The following is a 17,883-nucleotide window of genomic DNA, read 5'->3' on the forward strand; positions in this document are numbered from 1 at the left end:
CAAGGAGGCTGCGCAAGCCAGAGGGGCAGAACCCCTACAGTGTGAAGATGAGGAGGGACAGAACATGTACCACCTCTCCACTCTGAGCCTGGACGAGCTGCCCCAGAGCCTGGCCAGGGGCGCGACCGCTGGAGCCCAGGAGGCCAGCATCAGCCGGGGCGCCTGGACCCCCTTGAAGGCGGGAAGTCAGGCCGCCTGCTCTCCCGACTGTGCACCCTGGGCCCGCGTTACCCCGTTGCACGTGAAGGGGCGGCTGAGGCTAATCCCATTTACTGAGCGCTCGGGGAGTGCCAGGCACGCGCCACAGGACGGGGCCCCACGGTCCTTGCCCAGCAGCCCGTGGCCGCTGTGGGGTGGTTCTAGCATCCTGTCTGGTCAGTCTCATCGTGAGGCAAGCATCCCAGGGGTGCTCGAGGGGAGTCAGAGGGCAGGGCCCTTGGGGCCCCCTTCCTGACTCTGCCCCCAGTGAGGACAGGGCCTGGGGCCCCGGGGAGGGGACGGTCAGAAGCGGGAGGAGAGGGCTCCATCAGGAGCTGGGGTGGCCAGGCCCTGGCACAGATGGCCCTGAGATACGGGCTCTCTCTCTGCTGGAGCCCAGGACCCCAGTCCCTTCCAGCCGACGCCTTGACCCCGCTCCCCGAGCTGTTACTGCGGAGCCCCTCTGGCTCTCTGGTGGCCCGTTCAGGGCCTGGCTGTGCACAGCAGGGAAGCTGGGAAGCTGCTGCAAAGGCAGAGCCCGGCTGGTCTGGATGGGCCCCAGAGACCTGTGGTGCTTAAATTTTGGGGTCACGGACTCCTCTGAGAAGCCGATGTGAAGCTAGCGACCTGCTTCCCTGGAAAACCACACATGCGCGGAAAGCCACGTGCAATTTCTGATGCGGCTGTGGCGGGGCCCAGAGAAGGGGGATGAGCCCGGGACCGGGGCTTGGGGTTTAGGACGCCAACCCAAACATCCGGGGGGACCAGGTCGGGGGAGTGGGTGAGTCTTCAGCTCCCCCCGTCGCTGGGGAGAGACAACCTGAGTTGCCCACCAGACTGTATGTGGGCCTGGCATTGCTACGGTGCCCACTTTGAAACTAGAAATCTATTTTCTTTATGTGAAATTTCAGCTTTTTAACGTTTTCATGTAAATCAAAATGTTTCAAAGTCTGGACAGGCTGAAGAAAGAAGACAAAGCCACATCTCCCGGCAGCCGGGGGCAGTGAATGGGCCGCGGGAGACCAGGGAGCGGCCGACCATGGGCACGTCTTCCTGCACGCCGGGCCCTCGGCACGTCGCTGCGTGCGCACCCCAGTGACTCCGCGGGCAGGCTGCCGGGCCCGGGGTGCGGCCGGGGAGGGACTGTGTTACCTCCCCAAGATGCATGGGGCCCAGCCTCGGGCGCCCTGGCTCCACACCCCCCTCCATGGGCACCGCCCTGGGGGGGCCCAGGCGCAGGGGCCGGCAGAGGAGTGGACTGGGCGTGAATGAGGAAGAGGCTATGGGTCTGGGAGGGGCACTGACCGGAAGGAAGGGCGCTTATAAGGAGGGGTGAGGGGTGGGGATGATAGGCATGGGGATGGGCTAGGAGGGACTGCACAGCAGGCCGCGCGCCAGGGAGGCAGGACGGGGCACGCTGGAGCGGGGCCCCCGGGGGCACGGGGGCAGCTTCCCCAGGCTGTGTGTCCCCTGGGCAGCTGGGTTCAGGGAGTGTGTTGCTGACCCTGCCCCTTGCCCGACTGTGACAGCTGCCCCTGCTCAGGCGCCTGGCATCCCGAGGCCCGAGAGGGCCCGCCTCGGCCTTATCCTCACTTCCTGCGCTCCGCCTCGCCTTCTGTCCTCCATGCCCTCGACGGAGAGGGGCCGGGCAAGCCAGAGTAAGCCAGGGCCAAGGCGGGGTGCCCGTGGGGGGAATGGCCCCAGGCCTGTGGGTCAGGAGACCAGGTTTCCAGGTGTCCAGGGCCGGGTCTGTCCCCAGCGGGCTGTGTGGCCTGGGCCACGAGCCTCCCCTCTGAGTCTCAGCGTCCCCCGGGGGAGGGGGAGTGGGTGAGAGGGCTGCTGGCCTTCGCACCTCTCTGGGGCGGCATGCGGCCTCGGGGCCTTGCAGGGTGGGGGCGAGGGCGCAGGGCCCGCAGCTGCCATCCGAGAGCTGGGGAACTTACTGTGGGTTGTCGCACTGTCGGGTCCTGAACTTAACACCTGTGCCACAGGTGCGCGAGCAGGAGCCGAAGGGACTCCAGGAGCCCCAGTTGCCGTCCCGTTTGAGAATGTCAGGTGTCAGCCAGATGCAGTGTCCTTTAAAGCAGTGCTGAAAGACAGAAGGTCGTTCCTGTGACCCACGCCCCTGCCCTCCTTCACTCTGCGGTGCCTGTGGAGACCACTCGGCCCTGGGGGCTTGCGGCGGGGGCCGGGCCCACGCTCCCCTAGAAGCTCCGAGCCCTGCCCGCTGGAGGCCGAGTGACGTGCTGGCCCACCCACTGCGCCAGCCTGGCCTCCCCCAGTCCTCAACGCCCTGTCCAGCCTACTGTGTCCCCAGCCAGAGCCTGACCCCACCCTGTCTCCAGGGTGAACACACCGGCACGTCCACACAGGGGACACTAAATTAAATGCAAGCAACTCATTGCGCAACGGATTCCAGAGACATGTAAGATCTGCCCCTTTAAGTAAAAAAAGCCAATTTAAAGAAAATATGAAACGCAGGTCAGGTGGTATGCTGCCGTGGTAAAAGTTCACAAATATACTAAGGACACTGGTGAGCAGGAAACACAGCTCCATCACTTGACTTGATTGCTCTGCCTGCCTCACCCCTCCCGCGGGGAGCGAGCTTACACTGGGCAGGGCCCATTGTAAGAAGACTGCGAAATTAAAAATACCAAGTTACATATAAAATGAAATACTGAATTAGAATAAGAAAATACGTCACAAAATATTAAAAATTTAAAAACTGACCAATACCGCAAACAAACAAAAGCAGAGAATGATGATTTTCTCTAGTTGGCTGACTGGCACAAGTTTTCCTGCAAGTCTGACTGCAGACTCTACGTCTGCTCCTCACATGACAGTAGTTTTGTGGTATTGTTTTCCGTAGAGAGGACAGAAAGATAGCTTGGCTGTTCCTCAGCAAACTTCTTCAGTAATGGCCAGAAGGAGGCTGTTCTAAACTCTGCAGGCGATGTGGCCCCTATGGCCGCTGCTCAGCTCTGCTGTGGGAGCAGGAAGGTGGTTGCAACCAATACGCACGTGAACAGACATGTGTGTTCCAATGAAACTTTGTTTATAAAACAGGCAGCAAATGGAAACCCCTAGAATGCAGTTGTAAGGAGACTGGTGAACTCTCTCCTCAGTAAAACAATGATTTAACTGGTGAAAATTTTACATCTCTCTCTCTCTCTCTCTCTCTCTCTATATATATATATATATCTGGAAATTGTCCTAAGGTCAATACAATACATGGAGAAACATTTATAAGAAAACCCATGAAATCTTGGTGAGAACAACGAGCATCTCTCTCCTCCCCAGCTCAGTGAGACGGCGCTCAGCGGCCTAGAGGCCAGAGCCCTGCTCCCTGCAGCTTCCAGGCTAGGAAAAGGCAGGCTGCGGGCATCTCCCGCTCCTCCCGACTCTGGGTTACAGAAAGTCCATCCCAGGTGGGGTTTGGTCAGGAGGGCTGGGGCTCCCTCTGCCCACCTAGTCCAGTCCCTACACTCAGGGTAGAGGTTCTGCCCCAGGTCTAGCAGGGCAAGGATACTGGACTCCCATAGCCCCTTCCCCGGCTTTCTTGTAGGGCAAGGTCACATGCCAAAAGGGACAAGACAGGAAGAATAGGGGTTACCATCCCTAGCTGGGGACTGACTTACCGTAGATGAGGAGTGTCTGGGAGAAGTGGGCTGCCCTACCCCTAGCTCAGGTACGGTGGCCCGGGGTGGGGCGGGGCAGAAGCAGAACAGAGAGCTCCATTGTTCTCTGAAAGGAACTGACTTTATTTGGAACAGATCAGGAGGTAATTCATACCTAACGGCTTTGTCAAAAACAACATAAGTCATGGTAGAGAACAACTAAGAGGAGGCCAATAGCGCAATGATACTAGTAGCAGCAAATAAAATAGCAAACCAAATAGAACTGTAAAGAAAGGACCATGAAAAAGACAGCTAAGAACCCTGCAGGGGTCTGAGCAAGCCTCAAAGACTGGCAACGCCCTGCCTTGTGAAGGGTCCAGAATTTAACTTGGATCGTACTGGTCACAACTTGTACCCCAGGGCATGACCAAAAACAGCACGGCAATCAGCTAGCAGCTAGTGAAAGCTAACCATTGGGTGTGATTCCAATAGAGGCAGAACAGCCAGAAGCTAAGGAAAAGATCAAAGAAGACAGAGAAATACTGGCTAATCCCACTGTCCTTGTGGGAGGGGGGCAAGGGCGGGTGGTGGCGGGGGAAGGCTTGTGTGATCGGAATGACCATTCACAGCCCCAGACTGTGACCTCTGAGGAGCAATGCCAGCAGCGGCACACTACAGAGCCAGTGAGAGTTATTGAAACAGTCAAAGCAAGTCATCAAGCAAATAAACAAGGGAACAACAGCTCAGCAAAATCCAGGGGAATCAACATTCAGAATTTCTTCAATGTGTTATCTAAAACGTCCAGTTTCAACAAAATTTCTGAGACATGAAAATAGGAAAGGATGACCCAACACAGGAAAGTATGCAGGTGATAGAAAGGAGCTCTGAGGAAGCCCAGATGATGAATTTAGCAGACAAAGATTTCAGAACAAAAGGAAACCATATCTAAAGAACTAAAGGAGAATATAAGAACAATGTCTCACCAAATAGAGAACATCAGCAAAAAGATAGAAATTACAAAAAGCATTAAATAGAAACCATGGAGTTGAAAAGTACAAACACTGAAATGATAAATTTACTGGAGGGCTCAACAGTAGATTTGAGCTGGCAGAATATAGAACCCATGAGCTTGAACAGAGACCAGTAGAAATGATGCACTCTGAAGAGCAGAGGAAAAGAGGTTCAGGGAAAAACAAACAAACCAGAACCTCTGGGAAACTCGAGAGGCTGCCAAGCCCACTAAGCTGTGCATAGTCAAGGTACCAAAAGGAGAGACACACAGAAAGGGACCGAAAATATTCAAAGAAATAATGGCTGAAAACTTCCAAAATTTGATGAAAAACATTAACCGACACATCCAAAATATTGAACAAACTCTAAGTATGATAAATGCAGAGCTCTACACCCAGACGCATTATGGTCAAATTGTTGAAAGACATAGAAAAATTGTTGAAAGCATCAAAAGAAAAATGACTCACTGTGTACAAGGAATAACTGCTGACTTTTAATCAGAAGTAATGGAGATCAGAGGCATTGGTGTTGGCCCCAAATTATAGCCAACAAAACTACCTCTCAATAATGAAAGTAAAATAAAACATTCCAAGAAAAACAAAAACAGAGAATTCATCACTAACAGACCTGTCATACAGGAAATACTAAGGGAAGTTACTGAGGCTGAAAGAAAGTGACATTAGAGAATAATTCAAATCCATATGAAAAAACAAAGCGCTGAAAACAGACAAATTTCTAGAGAAACACAGACTATCAAAATTAATTTAATAAGATATAGAAAATTTGATTAGACCTATGAGAAGTAAAGAGATTGAATGAATTATTTTAAAACTTTCCACAAACAATAGTTTGGGTCCAGATGGCTTCACTAGCAATTTCTACCAAACATTTATAGAAAATTAATATCAATTCTCTACAAACTCTTCCGCAAAATAGAAGATAAAAGAAAAATTCTCAAAACTCATAATATGAGACTGGTATTGCTCTAACATCAAAACCAGATAATGATACCACAAGAAAAAAAAAAACAAAACAAACTATAGACCAATATCTCTTATAAAAGTAGATTTAAAAATCCTCAACAAAATTCTAGCAAACCAAATACAACAGCACATTAAAAGATCATATACCATGACCAAGTGGGATTTATCCCATGAATGGTTTAAGATCTGAAAATCAATTAATGTAATAAATCATATTAATAAAATAAAGAACAAATTATGTATCACCTCAAGACTCAAAAATTATTTGGCAAATCCAACATTCTTTAATGAAAAAATATCCCACTCGACAGCCTAGGAATGAAAGAGGATTTTCTCGACCTGATAAAGGACATCTGTGAAACACCAGCAACCAGCGTCATGCTTAATAGTGAAGCAACGAACGCTTTTCCCCTGTGATGGAGAACAAGACAAGGATGTTTGCTCACACCACTTCTAATCAACATTGCACTATAAATTCTAGCAAGGACAGAAAAAGAAATAAAAGGCATACCTATTGGAAAGAAAAAGTAAAACTATCTCTATTTGCAGATGACATGACCATCTATATGTAAAATTCTAAGGTATCCACTAAAAAACTATGAGAGCTAATAAACAAATTCAATGAGACTGCAGAATACAAGATCGATATACAAAAATCAATTATATTTGTACAAACTAGTGATGAATAATCTGAAAATAAAGTTAAGGAAACAATTCTATTTATAACAGTATCAAAAAGAAGAAATAAAGGCCATAGGAATAAATTATATATAAAGGAAGTGTACTGCTGAAAACTATAAAAATTGTTGGAAGAAAATAAAGATCTAAATAAATGCAAAGACAGCCCATATTTATGGATCAGATTGCTGATATGGCAATATTCCCTATATTGATCTATAGATTCAAAGCAATCCTATGAAAATTCCTCCTGGAATTTTACACACATTGAGAAACTGCTCCTAAACTTCATGTAGAAAGTCAAAGGACCAAGAATAGCCAAAACAATCTTGAAGAAGAACAAAGAAGGACTAATCAAGTTACTGTGGCCCTTGTATAAGGACAGGTAAATATATCAGTGGAGTAGAACTAAGTCCAGCCCTGACTGGTGTGGCTCAGGGGATAGAGTGCCAGCCTGTGAACCAAAGGGTCATTGGTTCAATTCCTAGTCAGGGCACATGCCTGGGTTGCAGGTCAGGTCCCCAGTAGGGGGCACACGAGAGGCAACCACACGTTGATGTTTTTCTCCCTTTCTTTCTCCCTCTTTTCCTCTCTCTATAAAAATAAATTTAAAAAATCTTTTTAAAAAATTTAAAATAATTTAAAAAAGAACTGAATCCAGCAATGAACTATTACCAATGGTTAATTGACAAGGGGGCCAAGATGGTTCAATTTTAAAAGGCAAGTCTCTTGAACAAATGGTGCTGAGACAGGGGAATGTCCCTATGCAAAAGAATGAAGTTGGGCCCCTTCCTCATACTATACACAATAATTAACTGAAAATAGCTCACAGACCTAGTGTAAGAGCTAAACTCTTAGAGTAAATCATAGAAATACATCTTCTACACCTAATGGCAATGGTTTCCTTTTATTTTTCCATTATAGTTGACATTCAATATTGCTTTCTATTAATTTCACGTGTACAGAGCAGAGATTAGACATTTATATAATTTACAAAGTCATCCCCCCAATAAGTCTGGTACTCACCTGGCACCATACATAGTTATTACAATGTTATTGACGATATTCACTATGCTGTAATTTATATCCCTGTGACTATTTTGAAACTACTAATTTGTACTTCTTCTTTTTTAAAATAATTCCTTACCTGAGGATATTTTCACTGATTTTAGAGAGAAAGGAAAGGAGAGAGGATCATCAATGTGATAGAAACATCAAGCGGATGCCTCCCATATGTGCACTGACCCGGGATCAGACCCGCAACCCACGCAAGTGCCCTGACTGAGAATCAAACCCACAATCTTTTTTTTGCGGGGGGAGGTGATATATAGAACAGTGCTCCAACCAACTGAGCTACCTGGCCAGGGCCTCATTTTACTTCTTAATCACTTTTCACCCAGCCCCCCAATCCTGGCAACCATCAGTCTGTTATCTGTACCTATGAGTCTGTTTCTATTTTGTTTATTTTGTTCTTTAGATTCCACATGTAAGTAAAATATATGATATTTGTCTTTCTCTGTCTGACTTATTTCACTTAGCTTAATACCCTTGAGGTCCACCCATGTTGTCACAAATGGTAAGATTGCATTTTTTTTAATGGCCAACTAATGTTCTATTGTACCACCTCTTCTTTATCTAATTGTCTACTGATAGACACTTAGACTGCATTCATATCTTGACTATTGTAAATAATGCTGCAATGAACATAGGAGTGTATATATCTTTTCAAATTAGTTTTGGATTTCTCTGGAAAAATACGCAGAAGTCCATGAGATTGCTGGGTCATAAGGTAGTTTTGTTTGTAATTTTCGAAGAAACTCCCACACTGCTTTCCACAGTGTCTGCACCAATTTGCATTCCCAACAATAGTGCACGAAGGTTCCCTTTTCTTTATATCTTCACCAACAATTGTTGTTTGTTGATTTATTGATAGCCATTTTGACAGGTGTGAGGTGATATCTAATTGTGGTTTTCATTTTCATTTCTCTGATGATTACTGGTGTTAGCATCTTTTCATGTCTATGGGCCATCTGTATATCCTCACTGGAGAAGTGTCTAGTCAGGTCCTCTGGCCACTTTTATTTGATAAATATCCCTGATGAACACACATGCAAAATTTCTCAATAAAATATTATTGTTGTCTGTTTTCTTGGTGTTGATTTGTATGAGTTCTTTTAGAATTTGGATATTAACCCCTTATTCAATGTATCATTGGTGAATATTTTCTCCTATTCAGTAGGTTGTCTTTTAGTTTTTTGATGGTTTGCTGTGCAAAACTTTTTGAGTTTGATGTAGTCCATTCATTTATTTTTTCTGTTTTCCTTTCCCAAGGAGATATATCAGAAAATGATATTACTAAGAGCAATCAACGAGGAAAGAGTGGCCTTAAATGACACATTAGACGAGATGGAGTTAATGGATACTTTCAGAGCATTTCCCTTGAAAGCAGCAGAATGCATGTTTTTCAAGTGCTCATGGAATATTTTCCAGGGCATACCACATGCTAGGCCACAAAACAAGTCTCAATGAATTTGAGAAAACTGAAATCACATCAAGCACCTTCTCTGACCACAATGGTATAAAAAGGGAAATCATTTATAAGAATAAAAAACTGAAAAACACAGAAACACATGGAGGCTAAATAATATGCTATTAAATAAGTGAATAGATTAACAATGAAATCAAGAAAGAAATCAAAAGTTATCATAAAAAAATGAAAATGAAAACACATTGCCCAAAATCTATGGGGCACAGCAAAAACAGTCTTAAGAGGGAAATTCATAGCAGTATCAGCCTACCTGAAGAAATAAGAAAAATATCAAATAAACAATGTAACCTTATACCTATAAGAACTAGAAAAAGAACAAGCAAAGCCCAAAGTGAGTGGAAGGAAGGAAATAATAAAGATCAGAACAAAAGTAAATAAGATACAGTCTAAGAAAAGATCAAGGAAACCAAGACTGTTTCTTTGAAAATATTAACAAAATTGACAAATCATTAAACCAGACTGATCAAGAAATAAAGAGGACTCAAATAAATAAAATAAAAAATGAAGTAAAATTTTTAAAGTAAAACAATAGTTTTCTCATACATACAAAAAAAGAAAATGAGGAAGTGACAACTGACACCACAGAAATAACAAAGGATTTTAGAAAGTATGACAAACAATTATAGGCCAGCAAATTGGACAATCTGAAAGAAATGGAAAAATTCCTAGAAACATACTATCTTCCAAGCCTGAATCAAGAAGAAACAGAAAATCTGAAGAGACTGGTTACTCCCAATGAAACTGATTCAGTCATCAAAACACTCCCAACAAACGAAAGCCCTGGACCGATGGCTTCACAGGTAAATTTAACCAGGTGCTCAGAGAAGAACCAACACCTATCCTTTCAAATTATTCAAAAAAAAAAAAAAATCAAGAGGGAAGAGTTCTAAGCTCCTTTTATGAGGCCAGCATTATCCTGGTTCCAAAACCAGACAAAAACATTACAAGAAAAGAAAATTAAATATCCCTGATGAACACACACGCAAAATTTCTCAATAAAATATTAGCAAACTAAAATCAGCAGTACATTAAAAAGATCATACACCACAATCAAGTGGGGCTTATTCCTAGGATGGAAGGTTGATTCAATATCTGCAAACCAATTAATGTGATGCATCACATAGGCAAAATGAAGGAAAAAATCATATGGTAATATTAATAGACAGAGAAGAAGCATGTGACAAAATCTAACACCCATTAATCATAAAAACATCCACCATAGTGAGAACAGAGGGATCATACCTTCACATAATAAAAGGGCGTATGGGACAAACCCACCGCTGCCATCATATTCAATGGAGAAAAGCTAGAAGCATTTTCTTAAAATCAGGAACAAGACGAGGTTGTCCACTTTCACCACTTTTATTCAACATAGTATTGGAAGTCCTAGCTACAAAAATCAAGTAAGTAAAGAAAATTAAAATCATGCAAATTGAAAAGGAAGAGGTAAAATTGTCATTATTTGCAGATGACATATATTATATAGAGAAAACCCCAGAGAGCCAACCAAAAAAAAAAACAAAACCCAGGAAACTATTAGAACTGATAAATGAGTTCAGTAAAGTAGTTCAGTAAAGTAGTAGGACACAAAATTAATATTCAGAAATTAAGGAAACAATCCCATTTACAACTGCATGAAAAAAAAAATCTAAGAACAAATTTAACCGAGGAGGTAGAAGACCTGTACTCAAAAAATTATGACACTGAAGAAATTGAAGAAAATACAAAAAATGGAAGCATATACCTTTCTCACGTATAACATCATTAAACATCATTAAACATCATTAAAATGTCCACATTACCCAAAATAATCTATCGGTTCAATGCAATCCCTATCAAGATACCAATGGCATATTTCACAGAACTATAACAAATATTCTAAAGATTTATATGGAACCATAAAAGACCCCGAATGGCCACAGCAGTCTTGAGGAAGAACAACAAAGTTGGAGTAATCGTACTACCTAATATCAAAGTATACTATAAGGCCACAGCAATCACACAGCCTGGTGCTGGCATAAAAACCGACACACAGATCAATGGAATGGAAGAGAGCTCAGAAATGAACCTGTGCCTATATGGTCAATTAATAAATAACACAGGAGGCAAGAATACACAATGGGGTAAAGACAGTCTATTCAATAAATTGTGTTGGGAAAACTGGACAGATACAGGCAAAAATGAAATTAGACCACCTTCTTACAGCATATACAAGAATAAACTCAAAATGGATTAAAGAGATAGATGTAAGATTCAAAACCATAACACTCCTAGAAGAAAACATAAGCAATAAACTTTCTGGCAATTGTTTTTAGATACAACATCAAAAGCACGAGCAACAAAAGAAAAGTGTTGAAACTGAACTTTATCGAAATGAAAAACTTTTGTGCATCAAATGATACCATCATGAAAGTGAAAAGACAACTCACAGAATGGGAAAAATATATGCATACCATGTATCAGGTAAGCCTGGTAAGGGACCTATATCCTCGTTCTTGTATACAAAGAACTCTTATAACTCAATAATAAAAAGATACTCAATTAAAAAGTAAGCAAGGAATATGAGTATACATTTATCCAAAAAAAGAGATATATACAAATTTTCATTAAGTACATGAAAAGATTCTGAACATCACAGGTCACTAGGGAAATGCAAATCAGCACCACAAGGAGATAACGTTTTGCATATTGGAACGGTTATAATACAAACACAGAGAATAACAAGTTTGGGGAGGATGTAAAGAAGTTGGAATCCTTATATATTGCTAGTTGAAATGTAAAACAGTGCAGATGCTTTGGGAAAAAGTCTGGCAGTTTCTCAAAATGTTAAACATAGATGGAGTGGCAAGATGGTAGTGGAACAGGAGAGTTTATCTCTCACTGCCTCCCAGAACCAGGCTGAAAACAGAAATAGAGAGGGGAACATCCACCTGAAGTCAACAGCTGAGGGCTACCTGAGGAGGAGAGGCTTAACCAAGGCCGGGCGCAAACCTCCTGATGGCCGGTAGAAGGGCAGGGCCACGAAAGGGGGCAGGGCCAGGAAAGGGGCCGGCGCCGCTTCCGCAGGCGGCGGCCGCAGGGCTGGGGGAGCTTCTCCCGGGGCAGAGTGAGGCCTGGGCCTCAGCCCGGGCGCCCAAGCGCAGAGCGCAGTGTTGGGGCCACCGGCGGCGCAGCATCCGGTGGTGACAGGCCAGGGTTTCTTTTCCTGCTGGAGAGAGATGGAGCCCGCTGGGGAAAAGCCCATTTTTTTTTTTCCTTTCTTTTGTTTCAAGGGGCCAAAACACACGTTTTGCGTTCCCAGCCACTCAGTTTGGCTCGGGCGGAGGGAGGGCAGCGGGTCTGGGGCTGTGAGAGGAGAGTCAGGAGTCGGGGGTTTTGGGGAGCGAGGAGCGCCCCGGGGGAGCGGCTGCTGGGTTCCTGGTGCTGGGATACAACACTTACGGCAGCAGCCGTTTTCTGGAGGAGAGCAAGCCCCTCCCAGGGGAAAAACAATGACTCCCCCCTGTGGGAAAACCACCTGCCCCAGCCTCCTCCGAAGCTTCCAGCCCCGTCCTCTGGAACCCTGCTGGCCTCACCTGCTGAAACCCTGCTTGCCCCACCCAGCATCTTTCTTATTCTCCCCAACCTGAATCTCATCTCCTGCTGAGCAGCAGCGACGGAGGCAGACTCAGGGGTTTTACAGACAGGCTTCAGAGCACGGCCATTGCACACGCTTGCCCAGGAACCAGACGGGCACTTTCCCCTCCCAGGAGAGCCTGGAACGCCCTTCCAGTTCCTGGCAGACTCAGGCTCTGGGCGCTGGAGGCCCCACCTGCTACCCTACCAGGGGCCTCATCCTGCTGAGTTCAGGGAAATAATCTGGGACAGACTCAGACATGGGAACACATCCACGGTCTTCCCTGAAGTCTGAACGGCACCTCCCACGGGAGATCCAGGGGTCGCATCCTCCCAAATCCACCGGAAGCCCTTTCGGAAACAGGCGGGCCAGCAGCTAGACTAAGACTAACGTCAGGACCGCAGGCAGAGGCAGGTGGAGGCGATGCCTGTGGTGCTTTTGGTCCTTAGTTGACCCACCCCTGGGCCTTGTGCTGATAAGAAGCCAGCAGTGCAGAGCAGTGAGGACCACCCTGGACACAGCCAAGCCTGAAGGAGACAGGCACAGACTGGTCGCTCGTAGCTTCAAACAGGCTGCCTGGAGCTAGACGGGGAAAGAACACGCCATGGCTCACACCAGCGTCATATCCAGGAGGAGAAGCCAGCACGAAAGCAACAAACTCTGCTGAGATGAATTCCACCTTGATCTTTTTCATTATTTGTGTTATTTTTTCTTTCACATAGCTTAACATTTTTTCTTTTTCCTAAATTTTGTCCCTATTTTTTCACTATCTTTTCTACTTCATTTCTCATATTTTACTCTTCCTTTTTCTTACTCCATTTTGCCTTCTTCCTTCTTATTTTTGTTTTAAATTTTATTTTTCCCTTTTTCACCTTGTTTCTATTTCTTATCCTTATTATTTCTCCTTCCTCTATCCTCTCAAAATTATTTTTCTATCCTTTAGTCATCTCATATTCTTTTTTCTTTCTTATAATATTCTTGTTTTCCTTCCACCCTTATTAATCTTTGCTCTTTTGTCATTGATATTGCTGTTTTTGTTGGGGTGTATTTTTGCTGGTGTGGGTTTTTGACTTCTGTGTTTTTTTCTTTTGTTCTTTCAGCACCTGTACAATAGCATACAAGACATAGTGGGGATTGAATCTCTCCGTCAGCCAGCTGGAGGGTATAATCCACCAATGAATGAGCCAACAATAATCAAAACCCAAATACAACAGGAGAGCTCACATAAACTGCATAAAGGGTATCCCTAGAGCATCCAGTTCCAGAAATTAAGGAGACTGCACCACTAAATCCCACAGGACTCCTACCACAGAAGGCCACTCCATGAAGACAGGGAGTCAAAGCGAATCAATCTAATACATAGAAACAAAGAAAAAGGGTTACTTAAAATGGGGAGGCAAAGAAATAATCCCCAATTGAAAGGAAAGGAGGAATCCACAGAAAAAGAGGTAAATGGAATTGAGGAAAGCACTTTATCAGACATAAGAGTTCAAAGTAATGGTTATAAGGATGCTCAAGGAACTCAGTGAGAACTACAAAGAACTTTATGGGAGCTACAAGGAACTTAGTGGGAACTACAGCAGCATGAAAGAGGACATAAAAACTATGAATAAGAACTAGGTGGAAATGAAGAATACAGTATCTGAAATGAAGAATACACTAGAAGGAATTAAAATCAGGCTAGATGAAGAAGAGGATCAAATCATGAGTTGGAAGACAAGAACAAAACACCAAGTCAGAGCAACGAAAAAAAAAAAAAGATTCAAAAAGAATGAGGATGGTTTAAAGGAGCTTTGGGGCAACATGAAACGTAACAACATTCACATCATAGGGATACCAGAAGAAGAAAGGGAGCAAGGGATAGAAAACCTGTTTGAAAAAATAATGACAGAAAAGTTTCCTATCTTGGTGAAGGAAAAAGTCAAGCAAGTTCAGGAAAATGAGGGGCTTTCAAGCAAGATGAACGCAATGAGGACCATGCCAAAACACATCAATTAAATGGCAGAGTTTAAAGACAAAGAGAGAATCTTAAAGGCAGCAAGGGAGAAACAGCTAGTAACATACAAGGGAGCTCTAATAAGGCTATCAGCTTATTTCTCAACAGAAACACTATAAGCCAGAAGGGACTAGGATGAAATATTCTAAGTAATGAAAAGCACAGATGGGCAACCAAGACAACTTTATCCAGTAAGGCTCTCATTTACAATAGAAGGTAAAATAAAGAGCTTCCCAGACCACCACCACCACTCTCCCCCAGAAAAGGCTAAAAGAATATATCTCAACCAAACCAGCATGGCGAGAGATGTTAAAGGGACTGCTTTAAGAAGAAGAAAGAGAGAGAGAGAGAAAGAAACACAGGCATAAAGGGAAAAAATGGCAATGAATAAGTGCCCATCAACAATACTCTTATGTGTAAATGGAGTAAATGTTTCAATCAAAAGATGTTGGGTAGCTGAATGGATAAGAAAACACAACCTTCATATATGTTGTCTACAAGAACCACCCCCCCACACACACACACCTTAGAACAAAAGATTTATACAGGGTGAAATTGAAGGGATGGAAAAAACATTCCATGCAAATTGACATGGAAAAAAGGCCGGAGTAGCAGTACTTATATCAGACAAAATAGACTTCAAAACAAATGTCATAACAAGAGACAAAGAAGGTCACTATATAATACTTAACGGAGTAGTCCAATAAGAGGATATAACCATTGTAAACATATATGCACCCAACATAGGAGCACCTAAATATATAAAGAAAGTCTTGGAGGATTTTAAGAAAGAGAATGACAGCAATACAGTTATTATAATATTAATATTAAAATGCAAATGGATAATTTTTTAAGAAAGAACACATGGTAGGACACAAAACAAGCCTTAACAAAATCGAGAAAATTGAAATCATAATCAAACATCTTCTTGGATCACAATGGCTTGAAACGAGAAACTAACCTCAAAAAACCCCTCAAAAACATTAAAATATATGGAGGCTGAATAACGTGTTAATAAATAATGAATGGGTTAACAATCAGATCAAGGAAGAAATCTAAAAGTTTCTGGAAACAAATGAAAATGAACACACAACAACCCCAAACCTATGGGGCACAGTGACCGCAGCCCTGAGAGGGCAGTCCACAGCCGTGCAGACCTACCTGAAGAAGACAGACAAAGTCTTAAATGAACAACCTAAGCCCACACTAAAACAACTAGAAAAACACCAACAAATAAAGCCCAGGATGAGTAGAAGGAAGGAAATAATCAAGATCAGAGCAGAATTAAATGACGTAGAGGCTAAAAAAACAATTCAAAAGATCAATGAATATAGAAGCTACTTCCTTGGAAAGATAAGACTGACAAACCTTTAATGATACTCACCAAGAAAAAAAAAGAGAGGACCCAAATAGATAAAATCAGAAATGAAAGAGGAGAAATGACAAGCAATACCAAAGAAATATGAAGGATTCTGAGAAAATATTATAAACAATGATATGCCAACAAATTGGACAACCTGGATGAAATGGATAAATTTCTAGAAACATACAATCTTCCGAAATTGAATCAGGAGGAAGCAGAAAACCCGAATAGACCAATAACAACCAGTGACATTGAAGCAGTAATCAAAAAAACTACCAACACACAAAAGCCCTGGACCAGAAGGCTTCTCAAGTGAATTTTACCAAACATTCAAAGAAGAGCTAACATCTATCCTTCTCAAACTATCACAAATAATTCAGGAAGAGGGAAGACTCCCAAACTCTTTTTACAAGGCCAGTATTATCCTGAATCTAAAACCAGGCAAAGACACAACACAGAGAGAAAATTATAGGCCAATATCTCTGATGAACATAGATGCTAAAATCCTCAACAAAATATTAGCAAACCAGATCCGGCAATATATTAAAAAGATCATGCCGTGCCTGGTGTGGCTCAGTGGACTGAGTGCCAGCCTGTGTACCAAAGGGTTGCTGGCTTGATTCCCAGTCTAGGGCACATTCCTAGGTTGCAGACCAGGTCCCCAGTAGGGGTGCACAAGATGCAACCACACATTGATGTTTCTCTCCTTCTCTTTCCCCTCCCTCCTCTCTTTAAAAATAAATAAATAAAATCTTTAAAAAAATAAAGATCGTACACCATGATCAAGTGGGATTTATTCCAGGAATTCAAGGATGGCACAATATTCACAAATCAATAAATGTAATACATCACATAAACAAAATGAAAGACAAAAAATCACATGATCATATAAATAGATGCAGAAAAAGCATTCGATCAGTTTCAGTACCCACTTATGATAAAAACACTCAGCAAAGTGGGAACAGGGGGAACATACCTCAGCAAAATAAAGGTCACATATGAAAAAATTACTGCCAACATCATACTGAATGGGGAAAAAAACTACAAGTGTTTCCCTTAAGATCAGGAACAAGACAAGGGTATCCACTTTCACCACTCTTATTCAACATTGTACTGGAAGTCCTAGCCACAAGGATCAGACAAGAAGAAATAAAAGGCATCAAATTGGAGAGGAGACAGTAAAACTGTCATTATTTGCAGATGACATGATAGTGTACATAGAAAACCCTAGAGGCTTCACCAAAAAGCTAATCAACCTAATAAATGAATTCAGCACAGTAGTGAGATACAAATCAATATTCAGAAATTGATGTTATTTTTGTACACCAACAATGAACTATCAGAAAGAAACTAAGAAAAACAATCCCATTTCCTATAGCAACAACAACAAAAAAGTACCTAGGAATAAATATACCCAAGGAGGTAAAAGACCTGTACTCAGAAGCTATAGCACACTGAAGACACTGAGGAAGACACAAATAAATGGAAGCATATATCGTGTTCATGGATTGGAAGAATTAACATCATTAAAATGCCCATGCTACCCAAAGTAATCTATAGATTCAATGCAATTCCTATAAAAATACCAATGGCATATTTCACAGATCTAGAACAAATATTCCAAAAATTTATATGTACCCAAAAAAGATCTCAGGTAGCCTCAAGAACCTCAAGAAAGAAGAACAAAGTCAAAGGGATCACAGTACCTGACATCAAACTATACTACATGGCCAATGTAATAAAAACAGTCTGGTACTGGCATAAGAACAGACACATAGATCAATGGAACAGAAGAGAGCCCAGAAATAAACCCATGTCTATATGGTCAATCAATGTTTGAAAAAGGAGGCACAGACATATGGTGGATTAAAAA

At 43.0% G+C, this 17,883-nt stretch overlaps 1 protein-coding gene across 1 annotated transcript in view; it reads right to left on the bottom strand.

The window, feature by feature from the left end:
- Window positions 1-17,883, bottom strand: part of ADAMTS2 (ADAM metallopeptidase with thrombospondin type 1 motif 2) — a 236,124-nt gene that overhangs the window by 31,981 nt on the left and 186,260 nt on the right. Inside the window, exon 11 of the mRNA XM_054583352.1 lies at window positions 2,142-2,287. Within this exon, the coding sequence (XP_054439327.1) occupies window positions 2,142-2,287 (146 nt within the window). The remainder of the gene's footprint in view (window positions 1-2,141; window positions 2,288-17,883) is intronic.

This window comes from Pteronotus mesoamericanus, unplaced genomic scaffold, assembly GCF_021234165.1.
Source record: "Pteronotus mesoamericanus isolate MK-2021 breed Mesoamerican mustached bat unplaced genomic scaffold, CSHL_Meso_final contig_730, whole genome shotgun sequence".
Classification (NCBI taxonomy): Eukaryota; Metazoa; Chordata; class Mammalia; order Chiroptera; family Mormoopidae; genus Pteronotus; species Pteronotus mesoamericanus.